The sequence below is a fragment of the Cygnus atratus genome, chromosome 8, assembly GCF_013377495.2.
Source record: "Cygnus atratus isolate AKBS03 ecotype Queensland, Australia chromosome 8, CAtr_DNAZoo_HiC_assembly, whole genome shotgun sequence".
NCBI lineage: Eukaryota > Metazoa > Chordata > Aves > Anseriformes > Anatidae > Cygnus > Cygnus atratus.
Genome location: NC_066369.1, coordinates 31,353,081 through 31,372,961, shown reverse-complemented (window position 1 = coordinate 31,372,961; position 19,881 = coordinate 31,353,081). Strand labels below are relative to the sequence as shown.

The 19,881-nt window shown below is 50.2% G+C and overlaps 1 protein-coding gene across 4 annotated transcripts; it reads left to right on the top strand.

The window, feature by feature from the left end:
* Positions 1-177: 177 nt before the first annotated feature.
* SERBP1 (SERPINE1 mRNA binding protein 1) lies at positions 178-16,069 on the top strand. Of its 4 annotated transcripts, none has more exons than XM_035564404.2 (10): positions 178-691; positions 3,527-3,695; positions 4,776-4,913; positions 5,024-5,119; positions 5,577-5,651; positions 7,806-7,983; positions 11,089-11,136; positions 13,534-13,707; positions 14,721-14,759; positions 15,640-16,069. In XM_035564404.2, the coding sequence occupies exons 1-10, from the start codon at positions 298-300 to the stop codon at positions 15,694-15,696; spliced, it is 1,368 nt and encodes a 455-aa protein (XP_035420297.1). In that variant the 5' UTR covers positions 178-297; the 3' UTR covers positions 15,697-16,069. The 4 variants fall into 4 exon arrangements, with proteins under 4 accessions (XP_035420297.1, XP_035420298.1, XP_035420299.1 ...); XM_035564405.2 differs by having other exon boundaries at positions 179-691; positions 5,048-5,119; XM_035564406.2 differs by lacking the exon at positions 11,089-11,136 and having other exon boundaries at positions 180-691.
* Positions 16,070-19,881: the final 3,812 nt, after the last annotated feature.

Here is a 19,881-nt window from a genome sequence, read left to right as displayed (position 1 = left end):
GGGGTGCCGCCATGGCGGCCCCGCGCCCCGCCCCTCCCCTCCCCTCCCCTCCCGCGCCCCCCCCAACGATGGCGGCGCGGGGCACGCCGGGAGTCGTAGTCCTGCGGGCGGGCGCGGGCGGCGGCGGGCGCGGGCCGCCTCCAAATCCCGTGCGGCGCCGCGCGGGGTGAGGTGCCCGGATGCTGCCGGGCGCCGGAAGAGAAGCGCGTCTCGTCGGGGCCGGCCATCTTGTGCGGCAGCGAGCAGGGCGCGGGGCCCGGCAGCATCGCAGCAGGATCCCGCCGACGGGGGCCCATCATGCCCGGACACCTGCAGGAGGGCTTCGGCTGCGTCGTCACCAACCGCTTCGACCAGCTCTTCGATGACGAGTCCGACCCCTTCGAGGTGCTGCGGGCGGCCGAGACGCGGCGGAAAGAGAGCGGCGGCGGCGGCGGGGGCCAAGGGGGCGGCGGGGCCCGCGGCGGCCCGGCGGGAGCCCAGAACAGCTCCTCCGGAGGCGGCGCCGGCGGCGGCGGGGGCCCGGGCCAGGCGGGGGCCGGCGGGGGTGCCGGCAGCGCGGCCAAGCAGCTGCGCCGGGAGTCGCAGAAGGAGCGCAAGAACCCGCTGCCCCCCTTCGCCGCCTCCGCCGGGGGCGCCGCCGACCGCCGCGAGGAGGGCACCGGGCAGCCCGGGGCGCCGCTGCGCAAGGAGGGTGAGCGGGGCCGCGCCGGGCCGGGGGGGAGCCGGGGGGGAGCGGGGCCGGAGGAGGGGGGGGGGGGGGGGGGGGCACACGGCCAGGGCCGGCCCCGCACAAAGGCGGCGGCGGAGCGGGGCCGGGGGCAGCGGGGTTGGGGGTTTGGGGCTCGGGGCTCGGCTCCCGCCGCGGCCACGTGGGGGAACGGGGACGGGCCCGGGGCCCTCGGCACCTGCTGGGGCCGGGCCGGGCCCGGGGAGCCCCGCGGGGCCGCCGCACGTGGCCGCCCGCGAGGCGCCCAAAATGGAGCCGGGCGTGGGGCTCGGCCCGGGACGGCTCGGGGACGGGGGGACACGGCCCGGTACCGGGGGGGGGGGGGGGGGGGCACGGCTCGGTGCAGGGCTCTCTTCAGAAGGCCCCATGCAAAACGCTGTGCGGCGATGAGAACGGGGCCGGGCTGCGTGCTCCCACACGGCTCTGCGAAGCCAGCAGGCGTCTGGACAGGTGACCCGGGGAGTTCTGACTTTTTTGCCTTTAAAAAAAAAAGCGATCGAAGTGCAAATGGAGTAAATAAATACGGTCTGGGCAAATTGATGGATGTGACAGGGCGCCGCGTGACAAGCGGTAGGTGTCGTCCGTCCACGTGCTCCCGTGGCGGGCATCGCGGCCGCGGCGCCCAGCGAGCTGCTCGGGGCGCTGGTGGAGTCCTTGGGGTGCGTCAGAGCGTGGGGAAAACTCGGCGTCAGGTGAGGAGCTGGCTCGCTAACTGCAGTTCAATTCCCTGATCTTGGCAGAAATGCCCCCAGCTCGGAAGAACGCGGTGCCGCATGGAAGCGTGGCGGTGCCTTTGCACTTCCTACAGTGCCAAACGGCTCCCACCACGCCTTTACGTTTTTCTTATAAAAAGTTGTAATGTGCTACGGTGCAAAATAATACCTGCAAGAAACCTAAAACCACTCTGCAGCAGGCAGAAGTTGGGAGCTGTGTTGCAGCGCTCTTTGCCTATGGATGTTTTGTACTTTAAAGCGTGACACTCGAGAGCTCTTTCCCCGTGAGGAATGCAGTAATTTGTCCCAAGTGGCAATTTACTAAGCCTGCGTCCTCTGTAAATGTTAGTCAGATGCAGATTAATGGCGTTGGTCCTTGTGAGGCAAGCCTGAAACATGGGCAGTGTGTTTGGCCAACACAACAGAACGCGGAGGGCTTGTTTTTTTTTGGTAGGACGAGTTGTTCGTATTTACCTCCCAGTTCTCGTGTTCACTTTCAAGAACAAGCACTACGTTACTGCGGAAAAAATAGCATTTTGTGGCTTGTTATAGTAATGAAACAGAGAAAATCAGACCCGCTTTTGCAGCAGTGTGTATGGAGCGCTGTAGTAAAGACTCACTTTCCGGATTGAAAATTTCTGCTTTTCTTAGGAGACGATAGCTGTCACACTTGTGAAGGTGTTGGATGCCGTGGTAGTACCGGGGTTTGTGTTCTGAGAGGATACATTACTGCTCGAACTGCCGCCCTGCTCTGGAGAGGGGCAGATTGCTCTGCTAGGGAGTTACCAGTTCAAAGTTTTGTGCTGCTCAGAGAAAGAAACGCTCCCCGGTTTTGGTGAGGCTCCCCTGGAACCAGGTTTTTCTGAGCACGCGGTGTCGAGCTGGAAATTCAGAAGCTGTGGATTGTTCATTCCAGTTCTGCAGCATGCCTCCCGTGTGACACGGGCCTGTTTGCTTTCCTTGCTAGGCTGTGCCTCAGAATAAAATGGTCCCTCTCGGCCCCAGAGCTCTTCTCAGAGTAAATGGGAGTTTAACTCCCGTGTTTCTCTGGGAGCGAGGATTCCTGAGCAAGCAGTGTATGTCATGCAAACTTCATGGGAAGTACAGCTTGTAAGGTGAGGAAGACATTGTTCATTTGGGTGTGTTGGCTTGGATATCATTGCAGCTGTAACTTCTGTGGCCCCACCCAAGCACGGCGCTGCTTGTTAGGCAGGAACTTCTTTCTTTGAGAATATTAAAAACTGGCTTTTTTTTAAATTTAAAAGATAGCTCGCACTTCTCGAGGGCAGCCGCAGTGGGTGGTGGTTTGGTGAGGTTTTCCCTAAACACTTTGGAAATACGGCAGTGTAACAAAAGAGGACCGAGTGGTACTGTTCTTCAGAAAGAGCTGCGTAACAGGCCTTTCGGGAGGCGAGCGGAAAAGAAAGCTGTGTAAGATCCTTCTTACAGCCCGAAGTAAGCATGCAGCTAGGTGAATCTTGCTCAGGGAGCACGCGGGTCGGCGTGGGGCAGCGCCCCACTTAGCGAGCAGCCCCTTTTGTAGGGGGCTCGCTGCTCCTCAGGGTGCCCGCTGGCCCCGTTGGGAGCGCACACCCTGCCCGGGTACTCCTGCTGCCCACAAATATCTCCGGGCAGCACGCGTTAGGGTGAAGCAAGGTGGCCGTCACAGGGACGTGGTTGCAGTGAAGCTGCTGACCTTTTGGTGCGTACCAAAGGAAAAGCCCGGGTTCTGCCTGCAGAGTAGCCTTCAGGGAAAAGCAAAACTTTCCGCGATCCTCCTCTGCAAGCCGGTCGCTTAACGCAGGTCCCTGACGGTGTGTGCGCTCTGACAGGTCTTGTTCTCTGCAGCATTGTGTGAGCGTACACTTGTACAAAATGCAGCTTGGTGGAAATGCTGCCTAAAAACGTGCATTAGAAGAGTCAAACGATCTGCAGTGAGTATTTCGTAAAGGTATCGTTCCTATGATTACGTGGTCACAGGGCTCGAAGAAAAACTTGAATTCCAGCTTCTGTTCAGGGTGTTAGAGCCAGTATCTCTCCCGGAGCAGCTCCGCATTCTGTTGATGTGTTTTGCCTAATGTTTCAGGGATAAGGCGCATTGGCAGGAGGCCTGATCAGCAGCAGCAACAGCAGCAGCAGCAGCAGGGTGAAGGCAAGCCCATCGAGAGGAGACCGGAGCGGCGACCTCCTCGCGAGCGCCGATTTGATAAACCTGCTGATGAGAAAGGCGAAGGAGGAGAATTTTCCGTTGATAAGTAAGAACTTGTCTTGCGTGATGAGGAACTTTGTGATATTCTGGAGCGGGGCTGTCCTATCTTCTGCTACTAAGCTTAAAAAAAAAAAAAAAGCCATTTCACTCAAAATTAAATAGATCAAATTGCATTTGTCAGTCACGAGAAGAGCCTGTGTCAGAATACTTTGCTTTCCTTCTGCATGATCTTCTTTGCAAACTTGGCTCAAGTCCTAGACCAGGAATCGTGTAACGTGAACAGTTCTGTTGGTTTAACAGAAGGCGTGGCTTAAATCAGTAAGGTACCCGCCATACTTCTCGAAATCCGTTTCAGAGAGGTGCGAAGAGGAACTCAAGGGGAGCTCTTGCCTGCAGCCTGAGATGTTTGCTCTTACAGCTGTTGCTTAAATCCACACAGCTGACTTCAAGCCAATGCAAGTTTGGCTGTGTAGGTGTTCACACCTTGGCTGCAGCGGCTTCGGATCTGGACGTGGTGAAGCCATCTTATGGCTCAAGTGTTCAAAGTATCGTGTGGTAGTCACTGTTAAAGCACTCCTAAAATTCGGGTGAAGGTGAGGTGAACGGAAGTTGTAGCACCAGCTGGTGACGTGGCACAGCACAAACACTGGTTTGGAATAGTGGACAGAAGATGCAAATAAACAGTAACCCAGAAGAGTGTTCCTCGCAGATTGTAAAATGCAGGCTGCGTGTGGGTTTGTTCAGGGTAGTGGTTTGGTGTTGAAAGCAGACCGTACGTAGAATGAGTTCCTGCGGAAGGGACCCCCAAAGACCACAGAGCCCAGCTGCCTGGCCACCCCCAGGCTGCCCCCCAGGCCGTCACATTAACGAGGGCATTGCCCAAATGCCTCCTGCACGCCGCCAGGCGCGGGGCGCCAGCCGCCCCCAGGGAGCCCCTGCCACTGCGTGTCCGCCTGCACAGCGAGGGAATTTCCCCTAAAAGTTTAGAGTCCTGACACAAGCACAAACAGCCATTATCAAAGGCAGAGCAAGGAAATAAAAGTCTCGCTAGAGGAAAAAGAAAACCTTGAAAGCCATGTCGTAAACTCCTGGAGGTGAAATATTGCAGTTTGGCTGTTCCTTCTAGACCCATTCTTGACCGACCTATGCGTGGACGTGGTGGACTTGGAAGAGGACGTGGCCGTGGCCGTGGCATGGGCAGAGGAGATGGGTTTGACTCTCGTGGCAAACGTGAATTTGACAGACATAGTGGCAGCGATAGATCGTAAGTCTTTTTCTATTGCTTTTTTGGCAATTCTTTACGATAATTACGTTTTTAAGTTTGCCTTTGAATTCCTGTATCTGGACACTATAATGTTAACTCAGTTTTGTTAGTTCTGTTTCACATTCACATTTCAGCGGCCTGAAGCATGAGGACAAGCGTGGTGGCAGTGGATCACACAACTGGGGAACCGTCAAAGATGAGCTAACGTTAGTAATCACTAATTGCTCTAAAATTACTAATTAGTAACGTATGAGATGGCTTCAACTTCTAAAATGGGAATTTTTCTTTGAAGTTTGGAATGGGGGCTGTCTTGTACTGGTATTTGAGCAATTCTTTCACTAAGATCAGTCTAGTTTGGGCAGCTCTTTTATCAGGTTGAGCATACTTTTCTCCAAGTATCACAGTGAAAGCAATGTTGTCAGTGTCTAGATGTGTTTAGCGTCTCAAGGTGTGATGGGAGGCATTCAGAACGGGAGCTTCTCAGTGGGGAAAAACAAGGGAAGATGGAAACCATAGAATTGTAACGGTGGGGAGGGCAGCAGCTCTTAATGAAAGTTCTTTTTAAAGAAGAGTAGGCTGTGTAAACGTAGTATAGAACCTAGTCATTCACCTTGCATAGTTTTAAGTAGGGATGAACTTTAAATTTAAAAAATGTAATTACAGCGAGTTGGATCAGTCGGCTGTAACTGAGGAAACGCCAGAGGGAGAGGAACATCCGCCTGCTGACTCTGAAAATAAGTGAGTAGCCCCCTCTTTTCAGACGTTCTTTGATTGCTTCAAAGATATCGACACTTTGCCTTTAACTTCTGATAATTTTCCTACTTCTGTTTTTACAACATTCAGATCATGTCCTTCAGTAGATAAAGAGTTAATGACAATATTGCTGAAAACCTCTCTCTTTAAAAACAGAAAAAACCCACTGCATCTGTAGAAGTTCTCTCGAACTTTTCGTTAATGTCATGCAAGCTCTTAGGTCACTTTCAGATTTAGTTATTAATAATCAGTTGTAATGTGCTTAGGATCTCAGGATTGGAAGTGCAAGTACCAAATCCAAAAGCAACCATGCGCATAACAACTTAGAACAGCCACGCAGAGGGGGTAGGATGTTCTTCTGACAGTGGAAGGCAACTCCTTAAACTTAGCGTTTCAAAACAGCTGTTGAGGCAGCGTGGCTAGTGTTGTGGAAGCAGGGTTGTCTCTCCCTCTTCCATTCTCTGGCTCCTGGGCAGCTTTCTGAGAAGTTAAGTTGCTTGCTTCTCATTTCACTTGGACACTGTTAAAGAAGCAGCCGGTGACTGGGTGAATCAAATAAGTAACTTTAGCAGAGTGGTCAGTTGTGGGACTTGAAGTTCATTTGGAGGAATACACTTTTTTAGGGAAGTGCAGTATTTTAATGTGTGTTCTACGGTGGATTCAAAAGAAAATGGCAAACGGGTATTTTGAAATACGTGTTTGCCCACGACTTTTAATGTGCAGTCGTCTGTAGCTTGATCTCCTCAGTTACTGGTAAAGAGGAGACAACTGCTCGGTAGAGACCAAAATGATTTCTTTTAATTACATCACTAAATGCTGTCATTTCTCTGAGGTTCTGGGTGTCCAAGGGTAAAGTTGTCTTGTAAGTAGAAGGAGCCCAAGGATTTTTAAGGAATTACAGCTTCAGCATTGGTCAGAAAATACAAGCTGGCTAGTCCTGGAAAAAAGTGTCACAAATCTGGGTATATGAAACTTGCTGGGTATGCAGTATTTTCTGGGTCTTTAGTAGTGGTAGTGTCCTGGTGCTTCCACAGATACCAGCCCGTCCTTGTGCACATCAGCTATCTGCAAAGTTCTGATGGGGTTTTTCATCCTCAGATCTGCAGAAAATGTGTGTGCTTTGTGGTTTCAAGTATGCCACCTCTGCTGCAATCCGTCAGTTAGGTTTGCAGAGAAGTATCTTCACACGGGCTAATTTCCAGTTTGTCTATTTTGGATCTCTAATTGAAATATTTCAGTAGAACTGTGGGATGTTTTACTGGATTGAAATAGGGGGAATACCAAGGAGTAATGTCTTTGCACCAAGCAATAAGCATGCATTTGAATATATAACATGTAAAAAATCATTCAGTTCTGTGGAATGAGAAAAATATGAAATACAGTAATTTTGATGCAAAACCTCTTCCTTATTACATCAAAATTAATGGCTACAGAAAAACCTTTTCTTCTAAGGTGATGCTTTTGTGATGTTTTTGCTGCGCACGTGACACTACCCTTCTATAATGTCAAAATACCTCATAAATCAAATGGAGTTGCATAAGCACACAGAAGAACGACGAGAGGATTGACTGCCTGTGTAGTTGGAACATGATCTGTTACTGAGCATGGTGGTTGTGTTTTACTTAAAAATAGCTCTGTGGCAGAAGCTGGAGAGGATTTACAATGCGGTGATACATCTGAAGTCACTGAGCTGTGCGCGCTTGTTTTGTCAAGTTAGCTGAGAGTAAAAACTGGTTACCTGGGATGTTAATAATTGTCTTTGAATCGAGGAAGCAGATTAGTCAAAGCCGATTATTAAAAATAAAATTCTGAGAATTACGGTAAGAGCAAGCTCCATCTCGCTGTCCAACTTGAAACATTGTGAGGAAGGTCTTGGAAAAGGTTGAGAAACTCATTGCAGTCTGTTGGAAAAGGTGTGCTCTCGCACTTGCAAAGACAATTGCAATTAATATGGAGAACAGAGCATCAGGGAGAGTGGGGGAATTGGGCTTTAGATAAATACACGCACATTTTAATGCTTTTTTGTTACAACAGAAATGTTTGTTATAATCTGGTGCTGATTAGGAACTGCTGTTGAATTCTCTGTATATCGAGTACGAATTCTAAGTCATGATCATGGTATGCATGAATTTACTACAGGGAGAATGAGGTTGAAGAAGTTAAGGAGGAAGGTCCTAAGGAAATGACCCTGGACGAATGGAAAGCTATTCAAAGTAAGGATCGTGCAAAAGTTGAGTTCAACATCCGTAAACCAAATGAGGGTGCTGATGGGCAATGGAAAAAAGGATTTGTTCTTCACAAGTCAAAGAGCGAGGAGGTAAAGTGATTTTCGTTATTTGCTAGCGTCCAGATCGTTTAGGCTTGCCTATTGATACATACTTCTGGAGGGGAAGCTCTGCTCCAACGGGCTGACCTGGTGCTAAAAGTTTATATGATGAGAAATGTTATCTCACTTTGAAGTTGAGGCGGTGCAGTAGCGTTAGTAGCTGCTCTTCCGATGATTAGTTCTTGGGTTTGGTGCGTGTCCTTAGGCTGAGGTGTAAATGCTGTGTTACAACCTAACCATTCCGGGTGCAGACCCCAGTGCTGCTGCAGCTGGGCAGGCCCGCTTGTAAGGGCTGTCCCTTGGTGAGCGTTTCTTCAGAAGTTCCCTCACCACAATTAAATCTTCTTTTTCAAAAGGGTTGACGGTGCCGCCTCCGTTAGCCTTACTCAGCGCGCAGATTGGCTGCGCTTGCTAAACTCTGTGTAAGACTGGAGAAATGCTGGTCGTGCCTCAGCCACCTCAGTACCCGAACTGTGTGCCGGAAGGTGGTGTCTTCGGGTTCCGTAACGTTACGTGGCCGTGTGCCTCTGCAGTTCCTTTAGCCACCAGGTGAATTACGTTTGTATGCTGCAGCGATACTCACCGTAGTTGCTGCAGAGTCACTTCAAAACTGTAGTTTCTCAAACGTACTCGTTTTGGTCGTTACAAAGTGTAATTTCCCTTTTAACTAGTGAGCACGGCCAGGGGAGAGACGTGTCCCGCTTCAGAGGGGAGGGAGGTGCTGCTCCCTAACGCAGGGCTATGGCAGCTGGATTCAGTTCCAGGAGCTGTCAGGACCTTTTAATCTTTTGTTTTTAACACTCTGTAGCGCCTGAAATGGCCCACTGTTAATCGGTGGCCTCCGGCTCTGTTTCGCAGCTGGCTTTGACTCCCTTTGAAGTAACTAAATGCTGTGTAATGGTCTCCTAATGTGTATTTCTGCTGTTTACACCTTGTCGTTTTTTTTCTCGTAAGCTGGGGCCTGGTGTACAGCGGGGAAGCACTGTCCATCGCTTTGCCGTGAAAACTCCATTTCTGATCTCATCGAACTCGGAATGAGTTTGTCACAGTCGTGCCATTTTCTTTTCCTACCGCGTGCAGTAGTTCTGTTATTTTCCTGAAGCTGCTTGCTGTTTGAAGTTTTCATTAAACGCTGCTTTCCCTGAAGGGGGACATTGAGGTAGACTAAATGCTGCTGTGTACTAGGAGAATAAAGTTGAACGGAAGCACTCACCAACTTCACCAGGATGTCCTAAACTGGAATCTGTGAGTGTCAAGAAATTCCCCCCAGCTCCAGTCTCTGGAGCAGATGTACATGGTGTTCAGTTAGTGGCACACGGTGCGTTTTTAAACATACGAAGGTAGGATAGTGTAATAAGACGGTTGTATTCTTGGGTAGTTAAAAGCTGGAAAACTCCGTGCTGTGTTCTGCATCCAAAAAAATCAATTAGTAGCTAAGGAGAAGAAGTAATCAAATTACTTCAGTGATTAGTAGGTTGTTCTTTTTGAGGTGCGTTCAGTTAATTTACTCTGATCTGAGTGAGTTGGGTATTTTTCACACTAGTGCGTAAGCCAACCGTTCCTTGCTGTGTAAGCACAGAAGGGAGGTACCAACAAAAGTGCCTTCAAATCTAGAAGCTTCCAGACTTTATCCAGCAAACGTCTCTGCCCGTGTCAGTTGTTCGTTGTTCGCTGATCCCTTGGGAGGCAGCGTGTGTTCTTCTGCAAGTTTTAGAGCGGGATAGTTCTTGAAACACAGGTGTTAGAAAAGCTTTCACTGCAGTTCATTTGTGAACGGTTTGAGAAGGTGGAATAATGAGAAGTTAGGAACAAAGCCGCCTCATCATCCGCTGTTCTTGCTCTCCTTGTCTTCTTGGACATCCCGTTGAGTCATGAGGTGAGGCCGGTGTAAGGTTTCCGTGATCAGTGGTAAGAAGGGTGTTGATAGGTGCAAGTGACTTGGTTTATAGGTAAATTCTGGGTTTCAGCCCCAGATCTTCTGTGCTTGAGTAATCGCAATGCGTACCAGCAGATTTTCCTGAGAGGTTGGAAGTGAAGTGTTGCAAGAACCTCCCTTGTTCGTGTAGCTTGAGATCTCCTGGGGGAGCGCCCTAGGAAGCACGTGAGGCTCTAGTGCTGCTCCTCTGCCTCAGTCCCGTGAAAGAGCTGTCCTCCTCCTCGCGTTCTTCACCAAGGGCTGAAATGCTCAGCAGTATCTCGGGTCTTCCCTCTCTTTCCCCTTTGTGCAACTACTAGAAAGTGACACGTTGCATGCAGTGAACTCCTAATAGCGTCTCAGGTTCTTGCTGTCTACTTTAAGTCCATATGTGCTGGCAGCCCTTGTGTGATGAGGCTCCTTCCAGAAGACTGGGTCATGTTGTAAGAGATCCTTCTTCCCTGCAGCGGGCTGAGTGACTTGAGTATTTTGTTCTGCTGATTAAAAAAAAAAAAAAATGGGAAGGAGTTAAGTTGTGACGAGGTCTTAAAACTTGTTCAGAGTTCGCTGCGAGTTTCTGGGAACAGTTCACCTCCTGGTACGTCGGTTCCTGCTCTGTGTTAATCTGCTGCGCCGGGCCCCTTCCCTGGGACTTGAGGCTTTCTCCCTGCTCTGATCGTTTCCTTAGAGAGGAGATCGCAATGGGAGGCTGGGAAACATGTTCTGGAAAATAGCAGTTCATCTTCTCAAAACCGAGGGCAATCGCTCATGAATCCGGGCGGTGCAGAAAGCCTTGTTCCACGAACAGTAATTATTCTGACCCGAGCCAGCCCCCAGCCTCCCCCATCTCCGCCTAGTTCTGTGCTCCTGGCGCGGTGCCGGGGACCAGCCCCGTGTGTGGGCTCGAGGAGCTCCCAGCAGCTTGCGTTAAACTTCTTCTTATTCCCGACCCGAGATTTCTCTTTGCCTCCCTCTACAAGTCCATCCTCTGCTCCTTCTGGATGCTTGCACAGCTTGCTCTCCTGCTGCTGCTGCTCCGTGTGCTCAGTGACATCCGTATCCGGCAAGCTGCTGTGACCTTGTTACCTGTTGTTTCTGTGTGTAGCCGAGTCTCATCTCTTCCTTTTGTTTTCTCCCCTTGTTCTTTTGTCACTTTGGCGCGGACACGCAACTTTCATCAGACAAAGGCGATGACAGAAATGCAGGGGAGTCTGCTGGAGTCAAATGAGGTACTGATCCTTTATATCTCACTGGCAATATGTGTTTTGATCTGAGCCCCTTCTCCAACGACGGTCTTTGATGCGAAGAAGTCACAAAAATAGCAGATACGAAGCTCTTCTGTCCGTGCCTGTTGTCTCACCATGCACCACGTAGGACCCCTCGTAATTAGTACCTTTGCTCCTAACTAAGCTGAATTCAAGCCTTACCGTAAATGCTTCTGTCATGAATCTCTCGCGTTTTGTTGTTGCTGTTTTCCATCTCGCTGTCCGCTTTGGCGCCCTTTCCGTTAGCGGCTTGTTCTTAACGTTTTCAGCGCACAAGTGCAGCACGCGATGCCTTCAGGAAGCTATCAGTACTAGATCAGAGTGCCACCGAGTTGCCGATGCGTGCCAATTAAATGCTTGCAAAGCTCATTCACAATAACGCCCTGTGGTGCGTCTGGGGCTGCGTTGCCACCTGACGTCGGGAAGAGAACGAGGAAGAGGTGCCAAGTCGTCTTCTAGTGTTTTAAATCATCTTGAGTTATTTTGGGTTTAAAAAAAAAAAAATCCTTAGGTTACACGTAGAGTTTGCTGCTTGCTGGGTTTAGTGGTTAAATCACAGTTAAATGGTAAAAATGCAGTTTCTTGATAGACTGCAGTTGATTTTTTTATGCAGTAACGGTGTAGGGAAGGAGACGCACAGGACTGCTGTACCAAGGCACCGATGCGATCCTGCCTCTCAGAAAGAAGTCGTTTAGCCACCAGTAAGCTGAAGGTACCATCCTGGTACCCTGCAGGGACCAAAGCAGCCGGTGGCAACGCTAGGTAATGAGGAGGGAAGCGAAAGCATGCCGAAAGGTGGTGTTGGCAGCTCTGGGGATTGCCGCGGTACCTCCGTTTGGGTGTCGGAGTGCCGCTTGTGCTGTGCCGGGTTCTCTGAGCGGGACCTGCTGAGGCTGACTTCTGAGGCTTGGAAAAGAGCTCTCTGAGGGGTGGCAGCGTAATTCCCACCGATGCGATCGGGGGTCGGCCGGGGAACAGTAGCTACCTGGGGTACACCCCGATGGGGTGCGTTTGAAATGAAGCAGCGTGGAGCGGGGCCCGGCCCCGTGCCGAACGAAATGCGGCGCCCTGCGCTGCGGGGTGCTGGGGAGGCCGCGGGCACAGCTGGGCCTGGAAAGGGGTTAATAAATAATAAACCTGGGGGGGGGCAGAGACTTCGGGGTGCTCGGGGCTGACCCGAGGCATCTCTGAGAGCAGCTTTCAGCCTTTGCACTGCAGCCCCCCCGTACCGTTGGCTGCCTCAAGCGGGATCCACAAGCGGTCGTTGAAGGTGTCGCAGCGCTCGCAGTGTGCTTAACCTTGCCTGTGGCGCTTGGGCCGCGGGAAGGCAAACTGAGAACTGCTGTTCCAGAAGGTGGGAGGCTGTAGGGAAGGAAGGGATGTGTCCAGAACATGACGAGTGGGCTTTGTAAGAGGCAGAGCGCTGGATGAACCCATGGTCTGACCCAGTGTGGGCGGTTCTGCGTTTTGTCTATCCTTGGAGTGCCAAAACCTGACTTATCAGACGGAGAAATCATCCTGTGCAAAGCAGGAGAAATAAATGATTTAAACACGGTCGGTGCTTTTTGTGCTCAGCGTACACCAACGTGAAATAGTCGGGGCTGTGCCGCAGGGCTGCAGTTAGGGCGTTGGGTGGGACCTGTCAGCGCGCACCGTGCTCTTGGGCTCGGGTTTCTCACCGTTCACGCGTTGGGAACCAGCGAGCTGTGAGAGGTGGTTTCATCGTGGCAGAGGTGGTGCGAGGCACAGGGGCCGTGCCCCAGCGTGATTTGTGCGATCGGTTCTCTGCTTTAGCAGAAACGTGTTGGCTACCTTAGTTACACCGTCCGCAGGGTGTTTGTGCTTCTCACTGCCTGTTGTGGCTGCTACAAACAGTAAGGGGTCCTTACGGCCTCTCTTGCTTTAAATATTTACGCAAAGCGAGGCAAACGAAGTGTAAAGCGCTCAGGGAGCAAAATCAAGATGGATTACTGAGCGCTTATTTAAAAAAAGAGTTAAATGAACTGGCAGAACCCGAAGATTCCTCAGGATGTGAGGCGAGAGGAAGCAAAAAGCTAGAAGTAGGCTTCCTTTTGGCTCCATAGTTTGCTCTCAGGTGAGCCTGGCCTTGTTCCTGTAGAGGAGCTCTAGACTTTCCCTCCGTATCTTGGAAATGTGAAATGACTTTGATTGTTGGAGTGCTTAAACTCAGGGAACGTTACCTGTGTGCAGTTTGTGGTGCCGCTCGGCTCGCAGCGGTCCTGCTCCGCCTCTTGGCGTGCGTCTGGAGGCGAGCGCGTGTCCTGCGCTGGCGAGAGCACAGCTGCAGATGAAAACACTTCCTTGGTGGTTGTTCTCGCTCACAAAAAGCCCTCGTTGCAGGCTCACGCTGAGGACTCCGTAATGGATCATCACTTCCGTAAGCCCGCGAACGACATCACGTCCCAGCTGGAGATCAACTTTGGAGACCTCGGCCGCCCCGGACGCGGTGGCCGAGGGGGACGGGGTGGCCGAGGGCGTGGTGGCAGGGCCAGCCGCGGAGGCAGGACTGACAAGGTGAGTAGCTACAGCTTCGTCTGCAGGGGAGCTCAGCTGTCACTGGGGCTCTTGCACCCCGTCCTAGGTGTCTCTCTTTCTGGGGGAATCGCTCAGGAAATGAGCTGCACGTTAAAACCAAGTAGAACGTGTGTTTTTTGCAAGTTGACTTAAAACTAGTGTACTGTCAGGGCAAAAGGGAGGAGTGTTTTAGCGGTGTTCCTACTACACACAAAAAGGGGGAGGGTGGGCAGTAGGTTGGGGTAAAAAAGGCCCCTCGTGAAAAGCTGGATCTGAACCTGCAAAATGATTGCTGCGGGCGGGTCTGAGTACTGTCAGACAGTCCTGTTGGTGTCTGAGCAGAACCACGGTGTGCTAGAGATTGTGGACACGCGCAGGGCCGCGTGTACTCCGTGATCCTTTGAGGGTGAGGACGACTAGTTTTGTGGCGGCCTGCTCTACCTTGAATTTGAGGAAATGAGGGGCGTTCATGTGGAAGTAGGACTTGCTATATTTGTCCTAACGTGCAGGAGTTTTTTCAGCTGTAGTCCTAAAGCCCTAAAGAAGTGATCAGAAAAAGTATTGCAGGGTGCCTGGGGAGAACGTGTAAGGCTGAAGGGCTGTAGTACAGCTGTGGTGAAGATTTGACTAAATACAGGTCACTCATTTGCCATAAATGCATTTATTCAAATTGCTACGTGCTAGGAGACGAGTTCTCGGTCTGGGCGGCCTGACTTCTTTCACATAAACCAGACTTGCTCATTTTTGGCCTCTTGTAGGATCCTGTAGGACGCTGGCTTTCTCTTTCTGCTGCATCTTTTAAGTTTTTAGATTTATTGGTTGGAAAAATCTCCCCTGATAACAGTACAGGAAAATCAGTACAGGAAAATAAGGAATTGATAGTAAATGGGGGTGGTTTTTGCCCCGAGTTGTCTCGCTAACGTGGCATCTTCTTCAAGAGTGCCGTCATGAAGTCGTTAAGTACTTTGAGCCCTGCAGCTAACTTTCTGCTGACTGTGTTCCTTTCCTTCCAGTTGGTTAAGGAGTTCGACGTGATCCACACGCCCAACCAGGTTGGTGATCTCTGCTGGCGCTTCCCCTACCCGTGAGCACGGCCGTCCCGCGGCAGGGACCTGCTCCCCTCCTGCAGCCGGCCTCGGCCTGCCCTCTGCCTCCAGCCTGCCGCACGCCCGTAGCCGTGTTGCTTCTCACTGCTAGTCTGTGGCCTGGCCGCGTCTGCCGTGACGTAGTCTTACCTGTAGATGCTGACACAAGTTTTATTGGGATGGTTTCATCTCCGTCCTGAGAAACGTGGATGTTTACGGAAATTTCCACTGTTCTCTCTTTCTACTCCTCTTCCTTCCCACGTTTCTCATGCAGAAAGTGAAGATGATTCCCCGCTGCCTCCTTGCTGCGTTTCATTGCAGCACTGTTTTGTCAGGTGTGGCAGAGCCTTTTAAAATCAAAACAATAATTTAAAAAAAAAAAACTGCTAGGGAAGTACTGAGGAGATTTCAGGGTACCGTCTGATAGACTGATACAAATTTTTTTTTATTAACAGCCAGTTTCTGAATGAGGAAAGTTAAATGTGGGAAACGCTGCTGTGAAGAGGCCTTTTCTGTAGCACTTCAGTCGTGTCCGTCAGTAAGAGCTGATGGCTGCGTGCTGCTGCTTCGTGTGGGGAGCTTAAGAGTGAGGAAAAAAAGCAAGCTAGTGCTATAATCATGTGCCAGTATGGTCCGCGTGTTTTCTCCAATGTCTCTAAAGATAGTGTCAATTAAAAAACCATACACGTAGCAAACTTTTCCTCAGGAGAAAGAAAACAAGGTATTGTGCCTGTGGGCTGGTGCCCACTGGGCAGCACGGACAGCAGGAGGCGGCGAGGGGCTAAGGACGCGCCGGGCTTGGTGCTGCCGAAGGTAATAAAATAACTCTCTGATGTTTCTCTTCCAGTCGAGTGCTTCTGCTCCTGATGTAGATGACCCAGAGGCTTTCCCAGCTCTGTCCTAAACTGGATGTCATAAGCCAACCCTGCCCTCGTCGGGCCTTCCTCTCCGAGGCTTGCATGCTTAAGGATCCTAAACAACTAAGAAATTTAAAAAAAAAAAAAAAAAAAAGAAAAAAAGAAAAAAAGGAGACTGTCATTCATACCATTCACACCTAAAGACTGAATTTTATCTGTTTTGAAAATGAACTTCTCTCGCTACACAGAAGCAACAATATGGTAGTCAGTTTTGTATTTAGAAATGTAATGGTAGCAGGGATGTTTTCATAATTTTTTCAGAGATTATGCATTCTTCATGGATACTTTTTTGTATTGCTGCTTGAAAATATGCGTTTCCAAACTTGAAATATAGGTGTGAACAGTGTGTACCAGTTAAAAGCTTTCACTTCATTTGTGTTTTTTAATTCAGGATTTTAGATGTTTTCCCCCAAACTGCAAACTGGTTTTTAATTATTGCACACTATTTCTGTTTCCTTAATTCCTGTTCAGCGGGTTTTTACCAGCCCATGGTCTTTTGGAACACACGAACCTTTAATTTGGCAGACTGTTAGTGCTGTACGGAATACTAACTCCTGGAGTACTTTAGTTTTAAGCTTAATTTCAAACGTGGAGAAACAGTCATTTTTCATCTGTTCAGTAGTTTGTTTACGCAAAATCTTTATACAAAATTGATACCAGATACTTGAAAAATACTCAAAGCACATTGGTTTATAGTTGCATACCTGTGTATTGATCCAGCAATGATGTGTGGATAATTGGTCTAAACAGTTTTTTAAAGTTAATGTATTACACCTTTCACTCACCCTTTTTACCTTTATTCCCTCCTTCTTGTCCCTTCAACAGAACAAGATGCTTTGTTGGCAAAAAGAAAAGAAGTTTTTAAATTACCTATGCTTTTTCTTTGGGAGAACAGCCTGCAGATGAGTGACCTTTCCTGTTGCTTGGAGCTGGGAGGGGGGGAAGGTGGTAGCTGCTGCTCGGGTAGTCTGTCTGGACTCCGGCTGGGACGTGGGTTTAAGCAGCAGTGACACAAGTGCATCAGCATCTGATGTGCTCGCAGCGCTGCTCCCGCAGTGGCAGTTCTGAAGAAGCAGCAGCCACAGGCCGTGGCTGGTGTGGCAGGAGGGAGTTCTGGCTTCTGTTTCAAGCAGGGACGTTGCAATCTGTGTGTGATACAAAAAAAAAAAAAGGCAAAACAACCCCTGACGCTTCACCTTTTCGTCTAAATTTTGTTCTGGATTTTGCGCAGTGTTGATTGCTAGCTGACAAATGAATGTTTTTCAGAGAGTGATTGTAAGAAGTTCTTTAGACCGCCGTAGGAACCTGTAGGTTTAATTTAATCCCTGTGAACAGGAACATTACCACTCAGTACCCAGAAGGAGGTGAGAGAATGACAAATAACGAGGGTTTCTTGGGGTTTTTATCTGCAGCATTTGTTAGGAGACTAGACGCGGGATTTTCATTTTATTTAATGTTTTACACTTTGGACAGCCTATAACACTTGTAGTTTCTTAACTAGGTAGATAGAAAACAAATGGTAATGCCCTATTTTTTTAAAAGCTGTACAGGACAGGCAAAAAGTATTGGAGACCTTTGAATACGTAATATCAAACTCCTTAACGGCGGGGTTTAGCTGGCTTGATTTACCTGAACTATTTTCTACAAAAGTTTATTTGTTGTAAACCGCTGTTAATACCATCACGTTAGACTTTAGTGCGCTCACCTGTCAGTCGAGGTACTAGGCTGTGAGGAGGAGGCAAGCTTTCAAACAGTGGATGGCGATCTCTCTCGATTCACTTCTCCTGACCAAGCAGACCTTACGCAGGTGCTCAGTGCTAGTTCTGGCACTGAGTTGTTTCTCTTCTGCCTCCCTCCGTGACTCGGTAGAACGTGTTGCAGTTGCAGCGTTAGGGACACCTCAGATGATACAACTAAACGAATGCCTTGATGTGCAGAAACGCTTCTGGGCCATCCAGTCACTCGGGGCCCTGCTGGCCAGACTTGGCCAGAAGCTTTCCCTTTCCCTGCTGTAGGGTAGAGAGCAGTTTCCCGATGGCATGTCATGGATGACTTTCAAGACAGCTTGAGCTTACCCTTTGTCTGTCTGCTCTTCTGATAGATGTACATCTGCCTCTTTCAGTCCATTCCTGTCAAGAACTAAAACTGTGAACATATATCTTTAATATTGGTGGGTGTTAACTGAAATAAAGGTTTATTTTCATGCTCTTTTAAAAATGTCATGAAACACATGGAGATGAAAACGCTTAGGTTAGTAGTGTGTCATCTAGGTCCTGCCCCAAGTGGTCCAGATCTTCCCGTGGCGATGGTGCCCGGGCACCTCCGTTGCTGGGAAGGGACTCTGGGAACGTCTCCCTCCAAGGAGCTTGCTTACCGTGAATGAGCTTCCTCTTTAGTAACACTTCCTATCCTTTTGCTTGCTACTTACGCTGTCGCACCAAATCCAGAGGACTAAACCTTTTAAAATCTGAACAATTTGGAAAAGGTGGCCAGCAGAAAAAAGGTCGGAGAGGGAGAAGCGCACGGTGCAAATTGGCTTGTGAATTTAACGATGGCAAGGTTGGAGCATGAAAGTTCATCTTACGGATTGAATGCCGCTGATGCTGGGAGGAAACGAGTGGCCAATAAATGCGAGCGTTGTCCGTGTGGGAAAGACACATGTTGTTCTGAGGAAAATGGAACATCAGCATGTACCGTGCATATGTGGTGTTTGCAGTTGGAAGAGTTGACACCACTCTTACCTGTAACGATTTTGCCCATTGGGACCGGTTTGCGTAGCCACACCTCTCGTTTTAATAAATGCAGGACGTACGCCTAAAGCTGACACTTCCAGCATCTGCTAACCTGCTTCTTTTTCTCCAGTCATTACAAAGACCGGTCTGCCTTCATTGCACACCCGTGTTTGATCTTGCCAGGTAGAAGCCTCCATGCCTGGTTCGGGGTGTGACTGAGCCAGGGCCGAGTGCCCCAACGCAGTGTTCATCTGGTTTGGGGCTGGAAAAGCCGAGTGCGGTGCTCGTGCTGGGGAGCTTGAGCCTGAGGGGGAAAAGGGGTTGTGTGGCCTTACTAGGAGACACCCAGGAGTTCAGTAGTTTGGTCTTCGCCCCTACTGGTGGTGCCATTTGTCTCCTCAAGTTGCAGTAGGACTTCTGGGAAGCCTCGTACCTCAGGAACGTGGAGGAAGGCATCCTGGTGCTCTGTTTGTGACCGGGTAGTTTTGGAACCGGCTAGCAGCGTGTCTGAAGTGAAAGGTCAGCGTGCACAAGTAGGTTGCTGACAGTAGTGCTCTTTTCTAACCTTTTTGAAGAAAAACCACTTTGGTAATGGGTGGCTGGTTCGGTTGTGTGCAGCTGACAGGTGGTGGTTTGTCCGCGGTGGCCAGGCAGGGCTCTGCTGGGCGGCTGCCGGGTGGAGCACGGGGAGCTCTGACACCTCGCCTGTCTGACCCGAGTAGGTGCGAGATGTCTGCTGCTGGTACCGCCTGCACCCCTGGGAGAAGTCTGATGAGCACCAGGCTGGGGGCCAAAACCTGGGACAAGCTGCAGATCCCAAAAGGGAACTTGCCGAGCTGATGCTTCTTTGCGTGCGCTGTTCTCCCGGGTGAAATGCCTGATAATGGGGGGAAAAAAAAAAGACGTCCTGCACTAACGAAGCTGAGCTCCTTGTGCTGAGCTCGCCCTGACAAGCAGCCCCGCTTTGTTCTCTGCGGGGCCGTGGAGCCCCCGGGCAGTTCCTGTTGCCTTCAGCGCTGGAGCCCGCGGGGCTGCAGGCCCCGGGCACCGCTCATGCTGCGGGCAGGCAGAGCCGGCGCTGTCTGACAGGTGGGTTACCGCCTGCTGCTACTTCAACTCCATGGAAAACAGAAATGCAGAAGGCCCTTGCAGGTTTTTCCCGTATTTCAGCGACAACTGAAAACTTAAGAAAACCTGTGTGAGGACTGAAGTGTGTGAATCTGCCCGCAGCTGCTGTTAGTGAGCTGGCTGGTCTCGGCTTGTGAGACCTCGGGTCATCGTAGCACCGGGTTAGAGGTGAGGGAGCACCGCTGTACTCGTGCTTGTGCTGGGTGGAATGAAAGTAACTCAGGTGGGATTACTTTTACTGTAATTTTTTGCTTCAGAAGTTTGATTCGGGATGTGTCCAGCATGTTCAGGTGTGCTTAGGATTTGTACTTG